The following is a 20716-nucleotide window of genomic DNA, read 5'->3' as shown; positions in this document are numbered from 1 at the left end:
TTCATCTTAACACCTCAAAAGTTTTGTTCATTTTGTACAAATTAATATATTAATTTTTCTTTTTTCTTGTGTGAATTTGAATCTAATTATTTATCCTTGTGTGACTATTAGTATGAACTTCAAGAAGCAGCTGAAATGGCTTCTAGTTCAAAAGATGGGAAACTGCGACAGAAGTCACCTGAGGATGGACATAAAGAACCTACGTCTCAAAAATCCCACTCCAAAAAGAAAAGTGCAGCTAATCACGATGCAGTCATGGCTATGAAGAGACGGCGGCTATGGACTGCCCTAGCAAAGAAAGAAATTAGCAGAGTAAGTCTAATAAAAGGTATGAAATGTTGGTTACGGTGATTAAAACTCCACCAAATGGAAGCTTATTTGACAGAGTTCATTGTATCTACTAGGTAATGCTAGCATTTTGTTGATTAGATATATTATAAACAAATGTAATAAAAGAAAAGTACTAAACTGTCTTAATGGTGTATTTAATGTGTAGATAAATAGTTCTTATTGTAAACAAACAACCTGCAATCAGAGGTCAAGGGGATCGTAGTGTAGCTCATCTGCAGTTCTGGCCAAGTTTTGACTATCTGCTTGTGACTACCACAGGTTTCTGAGCTGATTTATTGTATTGGAATTGGTATTACTTCATTTTTATTCTACGAGAGTAAACTTTGTTAGAGTACATCCACATATTGATAGGTTATGCTGTGCTGGTATGCAATCCAACCAGTCAGTCACCTTCATGATGCCTATAAAAGTAAAACCACTCATACTATTTCCAGTAGTAATGTTGTGTATGTACTTGTGGATACCAGAATAAAAATACAAGAAAACAAATGTGTAGAAATCCAAGTTTTAGCTTGTGATGGATTGAGCTGAAATTTCATGTTTTGGCAGATGCATGGAGACTGTGAAGATGGTAGAAGAAGTTAACACTAGTGTGTGACTTTTGTGTGTGCATGACAATTCAGTAGAGATTGTGCTAGTAGTCTAGATGTAGGTACAGGTGTGAATGTTGTCCTCAGGACAGTAAGATCACATTTTGTGGCCTCTGTGGATTTGTAACTGTTTTAAAAGAAAGTTCAACTAAAATGATAGAATAGTTATCAGACTCTAAGAATGAATGAGATAAGGTTGTGTGGGAACAAAGAACAGCGTTAGGTGGGATAGAAGCAAGTGATATAATAAACAGTATACAACATATAAAGTGAAGTTTGCAGGAGAAACATTAGTATGTGTCTCAACCATTGGTGTTAGAGATGCACAGGTGCAGACAGGTTTCTTTAATTGTGGTATTCTTTCGGGAATGAGAAATTTTGGGCAGGGAATCGTCTTCCAGCAAGATGACGATTCCCACCTTGAAGTGAATGTGGTAAATCTACTTGGAGGTAAGAACTCTCAACCACAGTTTGGACTGCACAGAATCCTGATATATGCAATACTGAGGTTGTGTATAGAAACTGGTAAAATCAAATGGTAGAGAGATGGTTCAGCTGATCTATGATCTGAAAGAATGATTCAGTTACACATTACAAATTCTCATAATGTAAAAAACTACTGTTATGTTTGAAAGAAATGTTTAGTGATAATTCATTGTTTAACTCTATATTTCTCTCTTCAGTTTTCTCTGATATGTTGCAATGATGATAAACTGAATGTTTAGTTACAGTTACTTATTTTTAATATCTCTGTGAATTTTTTAATTATTTGTGATACTATATACAGGCTAGTATTTTTTGTAAAGAAATCCTGAGTTTACATGTTTATAATGGTTACACTGAAAGTAATGATTCAAAATTTCTCTGATAGTGATGTAAAATTTACCTATATTTTCTAGAGAGTTTATATAGCAAGGAACTCTAGTTTTTTTTTGTTTTGTTTGAACATTAATTTTCAATTTTTTTTTTCCTGTTTCATTTTGATGTGGAAGGTCTTGAGAAAACACCTTTATATCACACAAGTTTTTATTAGATTTCATTTTATTTATACATAGTTTCATGGTAGTGTTTGGAATGGCAGTTTTCTGATTTCTGGCATTGAAAGGATTAACTATCACTAAACCAACACGGAGATTTTGTTGTTATCCATGTTTATTAACCATTACTAAACCAACACGGAGAGTTTGTTGTTATCCATATTTATTAACCATTACTAAACCAGCACGGAGAGTTTGTTGTTATCCATGTTTATTAACCATCACTAAACCAGCACGGAGAGTTTGTTGTTATCCATGTTTATTAACCATTACTAAACCAGCACGGAGAGTTTGTTGTTATCCATGTTTATTAACCATTACTAAACCAGCACGGAGAGTTTGTTGTTATCCATGTTTATTTACCATTACTAAACCAGCACGGAGAGTTTGTTGTTATTCATGTTTATTAACCATTACTAAACCAGCACGGAGAGTTTGTTGTTATCCATGTTTATTAACCATCACTAAACCAGCACGGAGAGTTTGTTGTTATTCATGTTTATTAACCATTACTAAACCAGCACGGAGAGTTTGTTGTTATCCATGTTTATTAACCATCACTAAACCAGCACGGAGAGTTTGTTGTTATCCATGTTTATTAACCATTACTAAACCAGCACGGAGAGTTTGTTGTTATCCATGTTTATTAACCATTACTAAACCAGCACGGAGAGTTTGTTGTTATCCATGTTTATTAACCATTACTAAACCAGCACGGAGAGTTTGTTGTTATCCATGTTTATTTTGTTCTTGCCCTTAAAATGTGTAACCCAACTGCTAGTATTTGATATACATTTTCTACATATTACGCAGTTGGTACTTAAAAGAAATATTAGTTTGATTTCATATTTGATTGTAAATTGTTTTTCTAAAATGTTGTTTTTAAAAGCATTAGAAAATATTTTCTTTCAACTTCAAATGTTTTTCTGTTTTGTTTTCTGAAGTTATTGTAAATAGTGTTATCCTGGAGCCCCTTTAAATGCTTTTTGCACAAGTCACTGTTACATTCAAAACTTAAACCTTTATTATCAGTCTGTGAAAATGAATTCAATATTATAATGTGTATTTAATTCAAAGTGTTATTTTATTCAAGTTTTAAGTCCTTTATTATGAAATAAATTATTAACAAACTGCTTAAAACTTGATGTATTATCACATGACAAGCTAGGGAAAACTGCTTTTGCTCTCTGTATCTTCAGTAATCCAATGGTAATAGAGTACAGGTATGTCTAACTACTAAGATATTTACATGACCTTTTGGCTTATTCCTTTCAAAGTACTCTAAATACAGTTAAAACAAGAAATTTTTAACCCCTGACAGTCAGCACACCAATCCATGATAGATTTGTTTGAGTTTTTTTTGCTTTCACGTAGATGTTGCACACACGTGTGTCCGTGTATAACAGTTAGAAAGAGATCATTTTACAGTATAATCTTACACCAATTATTTTGAAATTCACACCAAGTTTTTCTCACTTAGTATATTAAATGTACTACAGTATTGTTGGCTGCTTGATTTGCACTTCTGGTTGTTTCTTATTAAATATGTTGCACTTAGAGATACAAGTATACAACCTAAACTGTATTTAGCTATTATTACTATTGTATTTTAGTTAATTACTTTACACTGTTGTCGACAGCCAGGGATATTTGCTACCTAATTATAATTTAGCTGCTGGTTCTTTCTGCTTTAAAAGCTAAAGCTTATTAGCTACTTTTGATGTAGCATCTTGAAAGACAAGACACACAGGTTGGAGAAGTAAAATTGTGGACAGCAAAGGAAAGAAAAAAGCAAAGTGTGGACAGTTATTTTAAAGAGTATCAGTTTCTTTGTAAACATAAACCTGTACTTTGAGATGGGATTTTTTTTAAATCAGCAGGTGCATTCTGAGTGGTGATACTTGTCAGATCTTTTTGTAGGTCAAAGTTCAGAAAATATTTTAAAGTTTTCCTTGTGAATAAAGTTAAACAAATGTCAGAGTTTACAGAATATAAATACTATAATATTTTTTAACAAATTTTTATATTTCATATGCAAGTTTACACTCAAAACTGGTTACCTCCTCACTGGTTTTAACATTTTAATTCCATTTTAGTAGTCCTGTATAATCTAGTAGTAATTTCTGTTCCATCTGTATTAGTAGTTTTGTAAGTATCTTGAAGCTTATTTTTCCTCATATTTTAGTTTTCTCAAAAATAAGGGTATTCAGCTGAGATATATACTGAAGAAATACATGGTATATAAAGTTTTGTGACTAATTATAAATTTAATATACTTTTACTAAATTTTTACATGAAACAAACTGATGAATGTTTTACAGCTTTGTAAAATGCTATAGATAATTTTGCAAGATGTAGAAATCATGTAAATGTCTTGTTAACTTCAGTGTGATGAGATTGTTGTGTAAGGGTTCTGTAGAATACAAAATGTTTTTATAATTTGTTACCCTCTTTCAATTAATAATGTGGCTAGTTAACTGTATCTAGATCATGGAACACCTGTCAGTTGAAAGTGCATGCTGCTGATCAAATTATAGTATAACAATACTGTGTTTCAGAATTTCATTTAAAATATATTTTATATGTTTTGTTATATGGTGTTAGTTTAGTGTAATTTGCAAAGAAAATGAGTAACGTTTCAACTTTCATTCTACCACCACTTTGAGAACTCTGACCTATAAACAAAGTATTTATTTTATGTTTTTAAATATTTCTGTCCATTCCAAAGCATGAGTTTATATTTGCTAACAAGTTGTCATCATTTGGAAATATAATTATACTTGTGGTGTTCACAAGATTTTCTGACTCCCATATCAGATATTAAAAATACAAGTCATTATATTAATTATGAATAACTCCTCCTAATAAACGCAGGCCAATTACATACATCACAATTTAAAAATAAAACTTAAAATGATTTAGTTAACTCAAAACGTCTGTCCACCAGGTTTTAAAGTTACAATATTATCACCTAAAGATGGTGGTTCAAACTAACTAATTACCTGAATATCAAGAATATGAAGAACTATTTAAGACCCATCTTCTCAGTGCACTGGGAAGCTCATAGTTGTTATCTTTTATTTACCACAGCACTTTGTCCCATGCTTTTATGATATAACAGCTAATGGTTTAAATATTTACCAATAAAACAGCTTTGAAAAACAGCTATATCCAATATTTAAATACAATTGAATATAGCAGTTTGTAAACTAAAGAAAATGTGGAATAAATAATATGATTTGAACAGTAATTTGTGGTTTCTGTAGAAAGTGACTTGCCAGTTCTTCTTAAGGCTTAATAAAGAAATCCAGTTGGAAGCTTAGAAGACTTAGAAACAAACTGTGGATTGAACATTTTTGTGTAGTTTATTTAGATGTCCTTTTTAGGATACATGTGGTTCCTGTGGTAGAGTTCAGCTCTGAAATCGAAAGTTTGAATCTCTATAATATTACAAAATATCTTGTGTTTTTAAAGATGTTGCATAAGTTTTGTTAGGTTTAGGAAACACAGTAGGAGATGGAAATATTCTGCTATCTCAGATTCTTATTTATTGAATATTATTGTTCATCACATTCAAACAATTTTCACAAGTAACTTTTTTATTGAAAAAATTATAAGTAATGTTATTTGTTCTTGACCTAGAATGTTATCAAAATTCATGTTTCATAGCTCAACAGTGGGGTTAATGATGCAGTTTTAAGTCATTTTTATCATAATTCTTGCGGTTTATAGACAGAAATGATGAATACTGGTGTTGGCAAAATAAAGTATCAAAGTATGATAACAGTTATCACAAAAATGGGAACTGACTGCTTTTGTAAAATAGAATTTTCTGACCAAAAATCAAATAAACTTCATTTTTAGATAAAATTATTTTAATGTTATTTCTAAACAGTGTTTCACAATAAAGACTTTGTTTCACAGCCTAACAAAACTTGTATATAAATGTTTTTTTAAACTAAGACTATACTATTTAGTTAATTTGTATTAAGGTTCATACAACTTAAATATTTGCACTTTGAGAATTAAAAACATGATAATCTGTGATACCTCTCTGGTGTAGTTGGTTATGAAAGTATTTTAATGAAATTTCAATTTTTACAGGCCCAAAAGCAAAGGGTTAATGCTCATAAAGAAGTGCTTACGATGACAAGAAGGGTGAGTAAGGACATTTATATTAATACTGGATTAAAGACACAGAATGAAGCTTATTTACAGGGTTCATATATACAGTTGTGGAATGTTATGCCTAGAACTTTAAGAGAAGTAACACAGGATGACATCACTAATAATAATGAACCTAGTCTAATGCTGGGTTTTTCTGGCTAGTGTTGCTGCACCACAGTTTGTCTAGTGTAAAGTGCAAATCAGGCAGTAGAACAGGGCAAAAACCTGGATTGATGACTTGAGTAATACTGAGGAACCTTTCACAACCACTGGGCTGAAATGACGTAAATGTAATTGGTGTATAAGAATATAGCTATGAAATCAAAAGTTTGTAGCTTATTTTGTTTGAATATCACACAACTTCAGCAAAATAAATATTTTAAATTTACTTAATACAGTTTAATATTAATACAGAAACATCACTGGAGAGGGTTTTAATGTATAACTGCTTTTGTCAAAGTATCTTTCGAGTACTGTTTTTAGCCCTTTCAATATCTTATACATGGTACATTACTACATACTGTTGAAGTAACCATTCTTTGTTTTGATTTTCAGATATATTGAAAAATGCTAGATGTTTGTGTTTTATCTTGATGCAAATCAATTAATAAGGATGGATGGTGTTAATTCTATTTTAAGGGTGAAGGGCCTTCATTTATGATGAAATAAAATAGGCTTAATTAACATAAATTACAAGTGAACTCCTAGCTTGAGTGATTTAAAAACCAAGTAGTGATGGTTAAAAACTTAAAAAAATTAAAATGTTTGGTTTAAATTATATTGATAAAAAGTAACATTTAAAAAAATTCACAGTAATTGTGCATAATTACTATTTGAAATGTAAGTGAGAATTATTCAATCTGCATAGTGCTGCAGTCTGAAATGGTTGGTCTTGAAAAGTCATCATATTTTATCTACCTGCTATGAACCTTGTATAATAAGTTCTTAACTTTTAAATACAAAGTTATTTTATCTTTCATCTTCATATAGTTTACTGAAGTAGAGATGTATGTTTTTAAAATATATTTGCAGTAATTTGTAAAAAGATCTTTCAAACTTTATTTTTTCTTATTACTTTTCTTTCTCTTAAAGTTATTTGCTAATGATATGGTATGACATTAGTTTAAGTTAATTCATAGATGTATTAAACACCAGCTTTTTAGTAACAGTGTATGACTTGGGTTTAGGAAATTAAAACTTGCACTTTTACAATTAGATTATTAGTTCCACCTGATGTATGACTTGTTTAAGTGGTAGGAGTAGTAGTGCTTTACAGTTACCAATCTTATGTTTATAGTTAGAAGAATGGCTTAAAGCTATTTACCTACCATTCAAGAACATGTTAAAAGAGAGAAAATTGTACAAAATATTTGTAAAACTGAATGTAATAAGTTATTTCTACTCAGTTTTTTAAATTGTATTTTTGAAAGTTGTAATCCATCAGTCTCCTAAGCTCTTATGTGGACTAAAATTCCTTGTCTGCAACAGATACACAGCAACAACAACATTTGTAAGAATGCTATTGTAGAAGTTTGCACTGAGCTAATTTGTGCTTAGAAATATTGTCTTCTATATTATGAGGAATTTAATTTGAGTCTGTATGTTGTTTCAGTTGGCTCATGTCTGCCAACGTGAGTGTCGAAAAGCTGCCCTCCTATCCCAAAAAGTTATGAAAGATGCACCTAGCCGAGCTCGTCGGCTGACGAGAGAAATGCTTCTTTATTGGAAGCGTTATGACAAAATAGAAAAAGAACATAGAAAGAGAGCAGAGAGAGAAGCCCAGGAACAGATGAGGATGGATATTGAATTAAGAGAGGTAAGGAAAAATATAGGTTTCATAATGTGAGATACAACAAACCTTAACTATCTGGTGAGTGTTTCTATATTTGAATTTTATTATTAGATGGTGGACCAGTATTCTGAAAGCTTTTCTCATTAATATTTCTAGGTGGATATATTGGGAAGTTCATGAAAACTGTGAGAAAATGAACTGAGATTATGTTTTAGTGACAGATTGGAATAAATTGTTAAGGATGTTGAAATTATAGTGGAAATTACAGTTTATTACATGAGCATTAAAGGTACTGCAAAACAGATGGACAAGTATTGTTATTATAGACATGATGGCTTTAAATGTTTTAGTTCACATTTTTTCCTGAAAAAAAATTAAAACTGTGCCAAAATATTAAAAATCATTAACATTTTTACTAAGAAACAAAATGAACAATTTAAGTATTGCAAAATAATTTTTTTTAAACTCAAAACTAGTAATCTTACAAAATGTATTGGCAGAAAAGTATGATTTGTGTGTGGATAAGATCTGGTATAATATATCCTCAGGGTGATGGAAGGGTTATAGTCATCTGATTTGTTTTGACACAGGACTTGATTCTTTGTCCATGTTTATTTGCAAAGATCGTAGAAACATACATAATAAATGTAAGTTGGTAGTTTACATGTGTGAACTGATGTAGATAAGACTAAAAAAAATTGTTAAATTATTAGTGATTTGTGTAAACAAGTAATGAAAAGAGATAATCAAATACAGTTGAAATTAGTTAGTTAAAGCTGCTAAAGCAATGGAAAGAGTGAATGAAAACATCAAAAAGTTTCCACATTGCCTGCAAAAATGAAATGATTTTCACAAGAATTGTTTTTGGCTACCGTTGACAAGTTGTTTCCCTCTATTGGAAACATCTGTGCACAGATAGCTTATATGTAGCTTTGGTATAACATGAGAAACAAACCAAATTAAGCAGTAAACCCTAAAGTGTATTAAGATTTCAGTATTTAAAAAAAAAAAGTGAAATTACCCTTTTTCTACCCTTTTTTTACTTAACAGAATTTGAGTTTTATACAGATTTCTGTCTTTAGTTACAACTTTTCTGGTGTGCAGTTGGGAAACTAAATGTAGTATTGAGAAAAGTCTCCTAAAATATGACTCTTTATTCAGGCAAAACGACAACAAAGGAAGTTAAATTTCCTGATTACTCAGACAGAACTGTATGCACATTTCATGAGTAAGAAAGTATCTGGAGTACAACAGGATGAGAAGCAGAAAGAAATACTTTCTCAGTTGGATGAAGATACCATATGTTCAGCAGGAAGAAACCCCATGTTGAATATTGAGGAGAATGAGTACAGTAAGTCCAGATATTGAATGTTAGGTACTCGTTTAACAGAGGCAAGTCCATATACTAGTTAAGAGATGTATAAAGTCTTATGGTGATTAAAATTTACCTTTTTAAGGTGAGGATTCTGTTTTTATAAGTTGTAAAAAAGAAAAGTATTTCCCAAATTAGCTTGTGACTGTATTGGATGTTTAACACAAGTTACAAGGAACTGATGTTTTATAATGGTATTCACCATGTGTTTTGATGTCCTTTTTTCAGACAGTGAAGAAGCAAAAGTGAAAGCTCTACAAACTGCCGAAGAGGCTTACAAAGCTCACCAGTCAAAGGTCAGATATATCATGTGGTTAACATTTAAAACAGTTAACATAGATTGAGGTACTTTACTACACATTGTGATAATTGTTTAATATTAGTGACTTGATACAAGTACATGCAATAAAAATGGTTTTGGTTTTAGTAATTTTGGCACTGAAAGAACAAATTACTAATGCATGTTCATAGGTGACAAAATGTGCGTGAGAATAGAGTATACTGAATTTAAAAAGGAAATATAAGAAATATATAATTTATTTTATGAAACTACGTTTTTAAAAACAATTTTTGTATCACTTTGTTTTTTATCAATTTTTTTAGTTTGAATATTTGTTTTGTTTCTTTAGCTTGTTGTACAAGTCTGGTTTTTCTTTGGGAGTTTTACATGTTCTACAGACCAGTGTATAATTACATAGTCTGACTTTTAATGACTGGTTACACATGCCTGTGATGGTTTTATTGTGTTGAAATATTTATATGGTCTACAGTAATTCCTGTATGCTCAGTCTGAAAATCATTTCCATTGTGCAGGTTTTTTACAAATTATTGTGATGCATTACATAAAATGAAAGACCACACAACATATAGTTTTGAGACTAAAAGATGTAGACTTCATGAAATAAATCGGGATGAATGTGGATTAGTTTCATGTTTATTTGACATTCATTTTTCTCTTCAGTTTATTTGTATTTTCATTAACAAACATAGTAGCCCAAGAGTTGGCAGTGGGTGGTGATGACTAGCTGCCTTCCCTCTAGTCTTACACTGCTAAATTAGGGACGGCTAGCACAGATAGCCCTTGAGTAGCTTTGTGCAAAATTCAAAAACAAACAATTAACAAACATAATAAAAAATATTTATTGTGATGAAGAAAAAATACTTTAATTTTATGTAATTTCCTCCTTCCCAGTTTGTAAAAGAATTCTTACATCATAGAAAAAAGTCATCATATTTGAATTATAGAAAATGTGATGCTAAAACCAAAACAACTTTTTCTGAAATTAAATTTTCCAGTATATGTTATTGATATGTGAATAAATTAATTTTCTATTCAAATGACCTAACAAGCAGTGATATTCTACTTGTGACTTGCATACAGAGATCACTGTAGGTAAGAAAGTTTTATTAGTTGTGTTTGAAAAAGTATAATTGTCAATTTGAGTCAAGCAAGTGAAAACACAAGTGTTGTTTTCAAGTAAGACGTAAGAAAGTCGAGCAGTGTTTTTTGTATTGTGATTTACTGATATCCTTTCTTTGCTGCTACTTTTCAGAATTTGACATATTTGTTTTCTTTTCTAGACAAAAGCATTTGACAGTGAAATTCTCCAAGTACTAAAGAATGAGTCTGGTGACTGTAAGTATCAGTTTATACCACATTTGATGCTATTAGTTTTTCTTGTTGCTGAGATAAACAAACAAACAAAAATCTTGAATGGTTATAGTTACATTCAGGATTATTTTGTAATAAGAGTAAAACTTTTTTTTTTTCAGTAAACAAAAATTTCCGATTAACCAATCCCAGCCTCAGCACAGACAGTGACCTTCCACAGCCTCGAATGTTTGTTGGAAAACTTAAAACTTATCAGTTAAAGGTAATAGCTATTCTTTCTCTTCTTTCTTCTATCAGATTGTGTGTCTTACAAACAAACAAAAAGTGTTTCTTACTGGGAGTAATAGTTCATTAAACTTCACTGTAAATTGTGTAAAATATCTAATCTTACCTTTTATGTTTTATAAAGAAAACAAATTATGATAGTATAGTTTTATATACCAGCAGACTTGGAAGGCTTTTGTCTTGAAATAGTAATGTTGCATATTATTGAAAGTCGTTTAACATTAAAATAAGTTGAAAGGTATTAGGAGTATAAACATTGATGTCTTTTATTAGTAAGGTGAAATTTTAATTATTATCATATTATCATTTAATGTATTTTTTAATATATTCATCATTGGTTAGTGAATGTTATGTTTTTATCTGTCATGAATTATTTTATATTTAGGGTGTGTTCAAAAGTAAGCAAATTGTATAGATCAGAAGTGAAATGTAACTTGTAAATTAATGATGTTAGTTCTTTTAACACTGACAAAAAGTAAATGCCATAAATCAGAACACAGTAAACCACAAATTATAATGAGTACAATTTACTGAAACTTCAGTTGAGTGTTCTTTATTAATATTTTCAGCCTTAGTGAGTGTACTGTATTGTTTCTGTTTGGGGAATTCTCAGTAAAAATTGTTAGATTCATTTAGGGAATGAACTGGCTTCATAATCTGTATGATAAAGGAATTAACGGGATCCTTGCTGATGAAATGGGATTGGGCAAGACTGTTCAGACTATAGCTCTGCTGGCCACATTGGCTGAGGTAAGATTTTAAAAGTTTCGGCATGTGTGAGTGATTGTAATTGTGTAACTTGTAGAGAAGCCCATAAATGTGTAGCATGTAGAGGTAATTATAAACTTAAGTTTTACATTTGCCATGATTTAAGGCTTCCTCCAAAGCTAACTGTTACTGATTTACACCAACAGGTGGCATCAGTGTATGAATATTTAATATTGCCATTAGTTGATGATACAGTATAAAGGTGGAGCCAGAGTAGAGTACTATCCCTATTGCATTGTGAGATTTCATCTGACACACATATAACTAATTCTTCCAATTAGAACTTCTATGTTGCTCCAACTTTTTCAACACAACCATAGTATCTATGGGTTAAGCAAATACTTAGAAATGCATTGAGACCAATCATAGTATCAAAGAACGAAACTAATATTTACAAATTCCAGTTTTGTTTGCAATTTGTAATATCAGTTTCATTTTACATGTTATGGGAAAAGCTATCACCCCAGCAGCTGAGTTGTAATTAGAAATGTCCTATTCATCACACCATCAGGTCAGGTAAAGTGAGGCAAGTTAGAGGTACATTGTTTTATTATTAGTAGAAACCAACATGATTATAGATGTATAGGAATAAAAGATTAGTTTACAGGAATTTTATTTCTAAATCTAAATAAGTGAAGAAAAATGTGTTTATTCACATGAATATTGCAGTAATTACCTATGTGGGCATTGCCCTGAAAGTGAACAGAATAAGTAAGTAATATTCTGACCCTCACAAAAAAATTAATATTCTTCAAACACCAGCTACCAGGTAGAGAGTAATTGAACAAATGTACCTGACTCTCCCAGATCTATCACACCTAAGTAGTGATAAAAGTAAAAGCATGGTTGTCATAACAACAGGGTTCTCATGCTTCTTGTCTGACAACCAAAGGAATGCTCCAGGGACATGGAGAACAGTGCTGAAAGAATCAGCTACAGAATTCTGTTATTCAGAAGTTCCATATGGTAAATAAGCATTAGTTTATAGGAAAAGCTCAGTTGACTTTGTAAAGAATATTCAAGTTTGGAAAAACTTCAATTTACATGATTATTTTGAAAGCTTTTATAAACTACTTTTGTAATGTATATTCATAGGCTTTGCTGTGAAATGAAAACTAGCATAGATACAAGTTGTGACGTTGAACTGAAAGTTTTTAAAATTATCAGGATAAACAGCAGTCATGTGTTTTCTAACATAAATGTAATATTAAAAACTAATAAAACGAAAAGGTAGAATATTTTGAAAAAACAATTTTTCATAACGTAAAAGATGGTTCATAATATAAATACATTAAAAGGTTTGTTTGAAAATGCACATTAACAGATGGAAATTTCAAGGCAGATGATCCCTTTCCATCATGACACAATGTACGACATATCAAATTGCAGGCTTAAAAACTTCTAGAGGGTTGTTTATATTTCTTTTCTTTTGGTCACAAGATCATAGTTTGTTTCTCGTAAAACTATGCTTTATGTCATTCTTGGATTTAGTATTTCTGTTAGTAATACAGGAAAATAAAACCACTCAGTTTAGGGAGCATCTTTTCAATCCAAAAAATGTCATCCAGAATGGTTTATTCAGTAATTATGTCAAAGTGTCCAAGTAACAAAACTACAAAAAACTAATTATATGACATTAACCCCATAGCTGGTAATAATATATCTATGTATCTTTGAGTTTCAAAGTATTATCATGTAAAGTAGAATAGAAATCTTTACCTGACAGTACATCCCATAAAAGTTATTTCCTCAGCCTTCAGTGGGCACTTTCTAAATATCCTTTTTCTATGTCCACAAATAAGGCCACACTTTTGTATGTGGTTTCCTGTTGTAATGAAGTAATTGATCAGAGCATGTGTTTCATTGTTTTTACCCTACTGTACAGCAAATGTAAAGAAGTGAGTGTATAATATTTGATACACTTTGGATGTGCATGATGCACTATCCCTCATCTTGAAATGTTACCAGAAAGAGAATCTGTAAGATGTTTCATTTTTATCCTCCATAAAGAGTTGTATAGTGACCTCTCTCCCTCTTTTTCTTTCAATTTGTTTTTCTAACAAATCATTTTTCACTTGTAGGAACTCTTAATCTGGAAAATTGGGTTTTCCTGACTCAGGCCCGTACTCTTTCCATTTTTATTCAAAAGTAGAGGTTTCTTGGGTTGCAACTATGCCATGCTGGGCCCAAGGTGAAATGTTAAACCTGGAGCATGTGGTCTTCCATTATAAAATCTTCACTTTGATTTGCAGAACTGTTTACCTCCAATGAACTTAGTCACAAGATGCATACAAGTTTCTTCTGAGTTGCTTGTTGAACGGCTTAGCAGATGGTATACCTTTATGACTAATGCGTCAGCAGCTGTTATTATTCTGCTTATGGTTTTATAAGATATGTATTTTGAGTAGTTTGTTTTTATGTATGATATCTTTTTGCTAATATAACTAGATATATGGTTGGGTGCATTCTTTAAGCCTTTTTTCAATTCTTCCACAGAATTATTTTTTGTGCATTATGCTGAATTGCTCCACATTCTTTTAACTTCAGTATTCTTTGCTCATGTGTTTAACAGTTTTCTGAACTTTCTTCTGCTATTTGGAATAAAGTTTTTACATACAGTGTTACAACATGGTTAACCCATTCTGGTTTCTCTACATTTCTATGATAAGAAACACTCCATAAATTTATTATGTACAAATTCCCATTATTGATCATTTTGTACGTCTATTCTGACTTTTGAAATCCTTCTATTGAAGGAATTATTCCATTTTCTGTAACACATGTACTTAATCTCCAACTGCACGTGTTACATACACAACAAAAGTTACTTATTATGTCCAAACACCGCAGTTTTTTTTCCTTTGACCAATAATAACTGCTACTACTGAGTTGGGCGTGTTCTTGTGTCCATATCTTCTCGAATCCATCCTCCGTCGACAGTTAAGTAATATATCGCTTCTTCACATTTGGAAAAGCAGGTGAGTGAGTTTTACCATTCACCTGAAAAATAGTAATGCAAGTGATTTTAGTATTTAATGAAAAATATTTTTCTCAGGTCAGTGTATCGTAACATATTGAATATAACTAATAGTAAACTAAAAAAAAAAAATTCATTTATATTACTTTTTCCAAAACATCTGTGTATACATGTATTATCCTTGTAAACGTTATGCAGCATTTAGTAATTCTCATCTGAAGAGAAATTTGTATTTTGAGAACATATAATTTGTTAGTACTGGTATCTGTCATCAGGCCTTCCTCTTCCTTTCTGAGGTTTTGGTATCATGACTTGTCTAGTATCAGGTATCTTTTAGTTGACATGTAGTTGGTTTATGTTGCTTCTATTATTCACATCCACCACTACATCTGATATCCATGGATTCTGGTTTACTTTAATTAATAGGTCATTCAATGTGCCTGCTTTAATAGAGTGTAGCCTGACAAAATAGCATTGCCCTACTAATAGGCAGAGCCAGATGCATTAATGTTTATATAGGTAGACACATGTCTTTGTGATTTTCACACATTTATACTAACATTTTTTGTCAAGTGGCCAGTGTGTTACACTTTTTAGATCTTTATGTATGTTATTAATACTTCAATTGTGTTATAATAAAGTTTTGTTTAACCCTTTTGTAGAGAGTGGGTCTAGCTACACATGCCACAGTCTATTAGCTAATTATTTTCAAAATTTATTAAATAACTTTATTATTTTTTGATAGATTGTTTAGGCAGTTGCCATCCATTCTACAAAGTTTCATCATGAGTACTGTGTCTAAACAATCTATCAAAGAATACCTAAAGAGTTGTTATGGACCAGTCTTTATCAGTATGATGAATAACTACAATAAGAACCTTACAAAGCTCACACACTGACAGTATCTGTTCTCACTTTAAAATGTAGACAGGTGTACAGTTGAAATGGTGGCTTACCACTGTTTTACACAAATAGCAGTTCACGAAGTGTGACTGCAGTCCTAGATTTGGATTAGTGAGCACTCATCAACAGTGTCCATGTTGTGGATTGTCAGCGCTGCAGTAGTAAACAGCTTTATTAGTCATTTTATGAAATGATGAAAACCCTATAGCATGAGTGCTTTTCAAAGTTGGATCTTTTCAGTTTGCTCCAAAGAAGAAAGGTCCACCTTCCAAAAGTGCTCAGGTGATAGGGTTTTTATCATTTTGTATTAAGGCTGCTTCAACTTATATATTTCTCTTATGTTATGAAAGTTGTGATATGAAAATGCCTCTCATCACATAGAAATGTACATAAGCAATTAAACAATGTACTTAAAGCAAAATCAAGTGTAATCTCAAGAGACTGTGTTTGTAGACCTCAAATTTGAAGGACTGTATATGGGAGTTTAATCATGTCTGCATCACCAGCTTCTGTGGCATCACCAAGCATTGTCCATTCCTCTGACACCATATGCTATATGAATGACCTTCACGAAACAGTACAGTAAAAGTGACCTTCACAAGATGCAGGTGAAAGTAAACAAGATAGTGTCAGTTGATTATCTTTAAAAAAAAAAAAAAAAGGGGGAACCCTAAATGGCATTATTACATTTTATTGATGTAAAATCAAAGTAGGATCCTGGCAATACCTCAAAAGAACCACTAGTTGACCTAATTTTCACCCAAATAACTTTCTTTAGAACATTGAACTAAAGCACCCACACTGCAGCTGAAAGCCACAAGGTAGAGAGATAGTTAGTGGTCAGTAAACAGGAAATAAAAAAGGAGTACAAGAACAGATAAGATAGTCTCAACAAGGTGAGAGAAACAGAATATATAAAAACAAATCATTTGAGTCAAAAATGGAAGTAAGGAGCTTGGCCAAACATAAAAAAGGTTGCTGCCAAATTCTGAATCACGTTTCTCGAACTAAGATTTGACTTATTCTGTAAAATTTTGTGAAGGGTTATAATATTCACATTTTTTTAGAGCTACAATGTTAATAGTTTTTAATCCATAGATAGTTTGTCAACATTTGATTGTAGAGATGTGTGTATAGTTTATAGATGTTTTAAATAAACATTAATGAGAATGCATGGCTTGAATGGAAGTTTAAAAGGTGTTTTTAATATGTTCTGGGAAATATGAATACAGTTATTGTAATATCAAATATTATAAATAAATTACATAAGTTTTGGTTTTTCTATCGTTCACAAAGATAAAGTAAAATGCATTTAAAGAGCTGGTCTTATATTTCCAACTAACATTTAATGCTATTGTTTATTAACTCCTATCAGTATTTATATTTATGCCTGTGTGAGATAAACCATGACTTGTCTTGCGCACCATGAAATTATTACGTGAATGTTTTTCTTTCAAGACATCATAAAAAAAATCAACAAAACTTAAACAGTATTTCTACTTATCAGTTTTAAATGTATAATAATCAATGTGTACAATATTATAATAACACAGGGTAGAAGTATATAACTTTGTAAGTGAAAATATTCAGATGCTATTATTGTAGTTAACCATAAACTGAAAGTTTCTAGTTGGGAATTTGTGTGAAGTAACCTTCAGTGTATTTTGTTATGGACATTTTTAAATTTGTTTCTCTTACAAAAAATATTTAGGTGGATGATTTTCTAGACTTGAGTTTGTTGATGGCTGGTTTTATTTTTTGTTTTAAAAGTATGACAAAATCTACTCTTTAGATTACATGGAAATATCTTTGTTAGTGTTTTTTAAAGTCAAAATCAAAGTAGCCTAACCACTCGTGTGGGTGATGAAGAGTTATTGTATGCTAAAGATTTAACTTTCTGAACATGTAATGTTATGTTGTGTCAAAGTAGCCTAACCACTCGTGTGGGTGATGAAGAGTTATTGTATGCTAAAGATTTGACTTTCTGAACATGTAATGTTATGTTGTAGTAGCTGAATTTCATGTTCAGAAAGGAATTTTATAAAATTCATTTATTAAAATCAGTTTCCTAATTTCAACCTATGACTAAATCTCTACCCCCTGCTAGTACAGCTGTAAGTCTATGGATTTACAATGCTAAAATCAGGGGTTTGATTCTCCTTAGTGGGTTCAGCAGATAGTCAGGTGTGGCTTTGCTATAAGAAAAGCACAAAGCACAACTAAATCTTTAATATCTTAATTTTCTCAAGAAGTTAGTTTTAGAATATTTATCAATTTTAAAAATGCACATGGAACATTTTTTCCAATACCTGTATAAAAGTGAAAGAAAATATTAATATCGCTGTTTTCTTTGATCTAGGTTGAAGGTGTATGGGGTCCATTCTTAATAATTGCCCCAGCTTCAACCCTCCATAACTGGCAACAGGAGTTCACCAAATTCATTCCTAAGTTCAAGGTCAGTTCAAGTAACAACCAATATAACCTGAAGACTGTGTTATGCACTAAATTTTAACACAAGCACCAAGGTTTTAGCAATAATTCTGTGTTGTGTTATTTTCTGAAATGAACAACACCTCATTCTTTTCATTTACAATTACATATTGTTATATTAAAGACATTTTGATACTGGTAATAAACAACTTTATATCGCAATTTATTATTATTCTGCAATTAAAAGTTTCCCTTTAACTTTTTCTTTCCCAGATATTCTTTTCTATACACAACAGAAAGTTTTGATGTCTTATTTTCCAAGTTTTATTACAGTTCTTTTTGTTTGTTATACCAGTTAGTATAGCATTAAGTTCCTAATTCTCCAAGGTAATATTGAAAAAAAACAAATTTCCCCAAGTATGATGCTTCTAATGTTTTTCTCTGTGCATCTTGTCTTCTCTGTTTTAGTTACCACCCACTGAAAAAGCATGAAACTAAATGTAAATTACTCACTGTAAATTTGCAATTGCTCAGACATACCATAAATTTTATGGCCTTTAACTTTGATTACAGAGCTATTTAATAAAATATCAGCCCCCCTCCTGTCACACCCATGTATCACATCCTCTCCTTCGGGATTTGTTAATATTTCTGTCTTATGTTTAAATGGAATGTATTTTTTAATTTGACTTACTTAAATTTGCTTTGTGCTTGTCTTACATTATAAATCTGTTTTTTTTTTATAGTTTGGGATTAATCTTAGTTTGTCTCTAGGTGCTGCCATACTGGGGAAACACCAGTGACCGGAAGATCTTGCGGAAGTTTTGGAGTCAGAAGGACTTGCACACAGAACGTGCTTCCTTTCATGTACTTATTACAAGTTATCAGCTGGTTGTGCAGGATGTCAAATACTTCCAACGGGTTAAGTGGCAGTATCTGGTTCTAGATGAAGCTCAGGCTATTAAGAGTACCTCAAGGTAGAGTTTCGTAGTGCAACAAACTTTTTAACATTTAAAGACAAAACTACAGTATAGAGGAAGTTTCATAGTGTAACAAACTTTTTAACATGTAAAAAGACTACAGCATAGAAGTAGAGTTTTACAGTGTAACAAACTTTTTAACGTGTAAAGACAAGACTGTAGTATAGAAAATTCTTTTCACTTTTACTGTGTAGTCTATTTTTTATTTGTAATTTGTATTTAAATTTTAGTAGCTTGTATAACATTTAAGAATAAAGAGATTTGTACTTGTAAGTAATGTGTATTTATTATAGTGTTCGGTGGAAGATCCTACTAGGCTTCAACTGCCGAAACAGGTTATTGTTAACAGGAACTCCAATACAGAACAGCATGGCAGAGGTAAGCAGGAATAAGAGTTGGTGTAAATTTCTTTGAAAAGAAAATTATTTTCAATGTACTGTTCAAATTTGTGTTTGATAATCAATATGTATATATGTTCCGCACTGTGTTCACAAAGTACAACTCTATTAAATGAATTTAAAACAGTTTTATCTTTGCAATTACTGATGGGGGGGTCCATTTGTCAGTAGTGTCAACAGTGTGCAAGTAAGTTAGCAAAATAGTTATTTAAATGTTTGATCTCAGCACAGAATGTAATCATTTACGGTATAATTTTTTCTCGTTATTGAATGGTTAGTGGTCACTACGCTTCTCTTACAGCTGTGGGCTCTGTTACATTTCATCATGCCAACTCTGTTCGATTCGCATGAAGAGTTTAACGAGTGGTTCTCCAAAGACATTGAAAGTCATGCAGAAAACAAGTCGGGTATAGATGAAAGTAAGAATTTTATTTGTTTATAATAGTGTTAAAGTCTTTCTGTGTTATAACATGGTTTTTGAATTTTGCCAGGTTTTCTTATATTTTAGTGAGAATCAATATTTTTCTGATTTGATTTTAGTAAGGTTGCACGTTTGTTTTAATAGTATTGTATAATTCAGCTTAATTTTAACAGAACTCTTATTTGGATTTTTTGTGTCACAATCTGTTAATAGCATCTTCTAGTGTTTAAAGTTTCCATTGAAGGTACTCCAACGATTGAAAATTATATTTAATTTATCCATAAGCCTAAATATGACCCATTGTTTGTGAATGAGGACCTGCAAGTAACTAATCTGCGTATAGAAACATGTCCTGATTGTAAAGTTTGGTTCTATGTATTTGTATAACATTGAATGTGTGCCATAGTGTACTGTGTCTGAACATGTTTAAACTGTTCTAGGACATTTATCCAGACTTCATATGATTCTGAAGCCTTTTATGCTAAGAAGAATAAAAAAGGATGTGGAGAATGAACTGTCAGACAAGGTACTTTAACTGGAAGGTTTTGTATGACTTTTGTATATTTTAAGTATTGTATTACATTAGTTCATGATGTATAGTATTATATCACAAAGTAGATACTAGGTCATTAT

General features: G+C 31.2%; 1 protein-coding gene across 1 annotated transcript in view; it reads left to right on the top strand.

The window, feature by feature from the left end:
* The window catches only part of LOC143227538 (chromatin-remodeling ATPase INO80-like), a 57699-nt gene that overhangs the window by 12008 nt on the left and 24975 nt on the right, over nucleotides 1-20716 (top strand). The window contains 13 exon segments of the mRNA XM_076458975.1: nucleotides 112-312; nucleotides 6083-6136; nucleotides 7758-7961; nucleotides 9099-9288; nucleotides 9538-9605; nucleotides 10891-10945; nucleotides 11083-11183; nucleotides 11843-11956; nucleotides 18214-18309; nucleotides 19059-19261; nucleotides 19558-19642; nucleotides 19964-20081; nucleotides 20524-20609. Of these exon segments, the coding sequence (XP_076315090.1) occupies nucleotides 112-312; nucleotides 6083-6136; nucleotides 7758-7961; nucleotides 9099-9288; nucleotides 9538-9605; nucleotides 10891-10945; nucleotides 11083-11183; nucleotides 11843-11956; nucleotides 18214-18309; nucleotides 19059-19261; nucleotides 19558-19642; nucleotides 19964-20081; nucleotides 20524-20609 (1575 nt within the window).

This window comes from Tachypleus tridentatus, chromosome 9 (assembly GCF_004210375.1).
Source record: "Tachypleus tridentatus isolate NWPU-2018 chromosome 9, ASM421037v1, whole genome shotgun sequence".
Taxonomy (NCBI): domain Eukaryota; kingdom Metazoa; phylum Arthropoda; class Merostomata; order Xiphosura; family Limulidae; genus Tachypleus; species Tachypleus tridentatus.
This window is presented reverse-complemented; position numbering and strand designations above follow the sequence as displayed.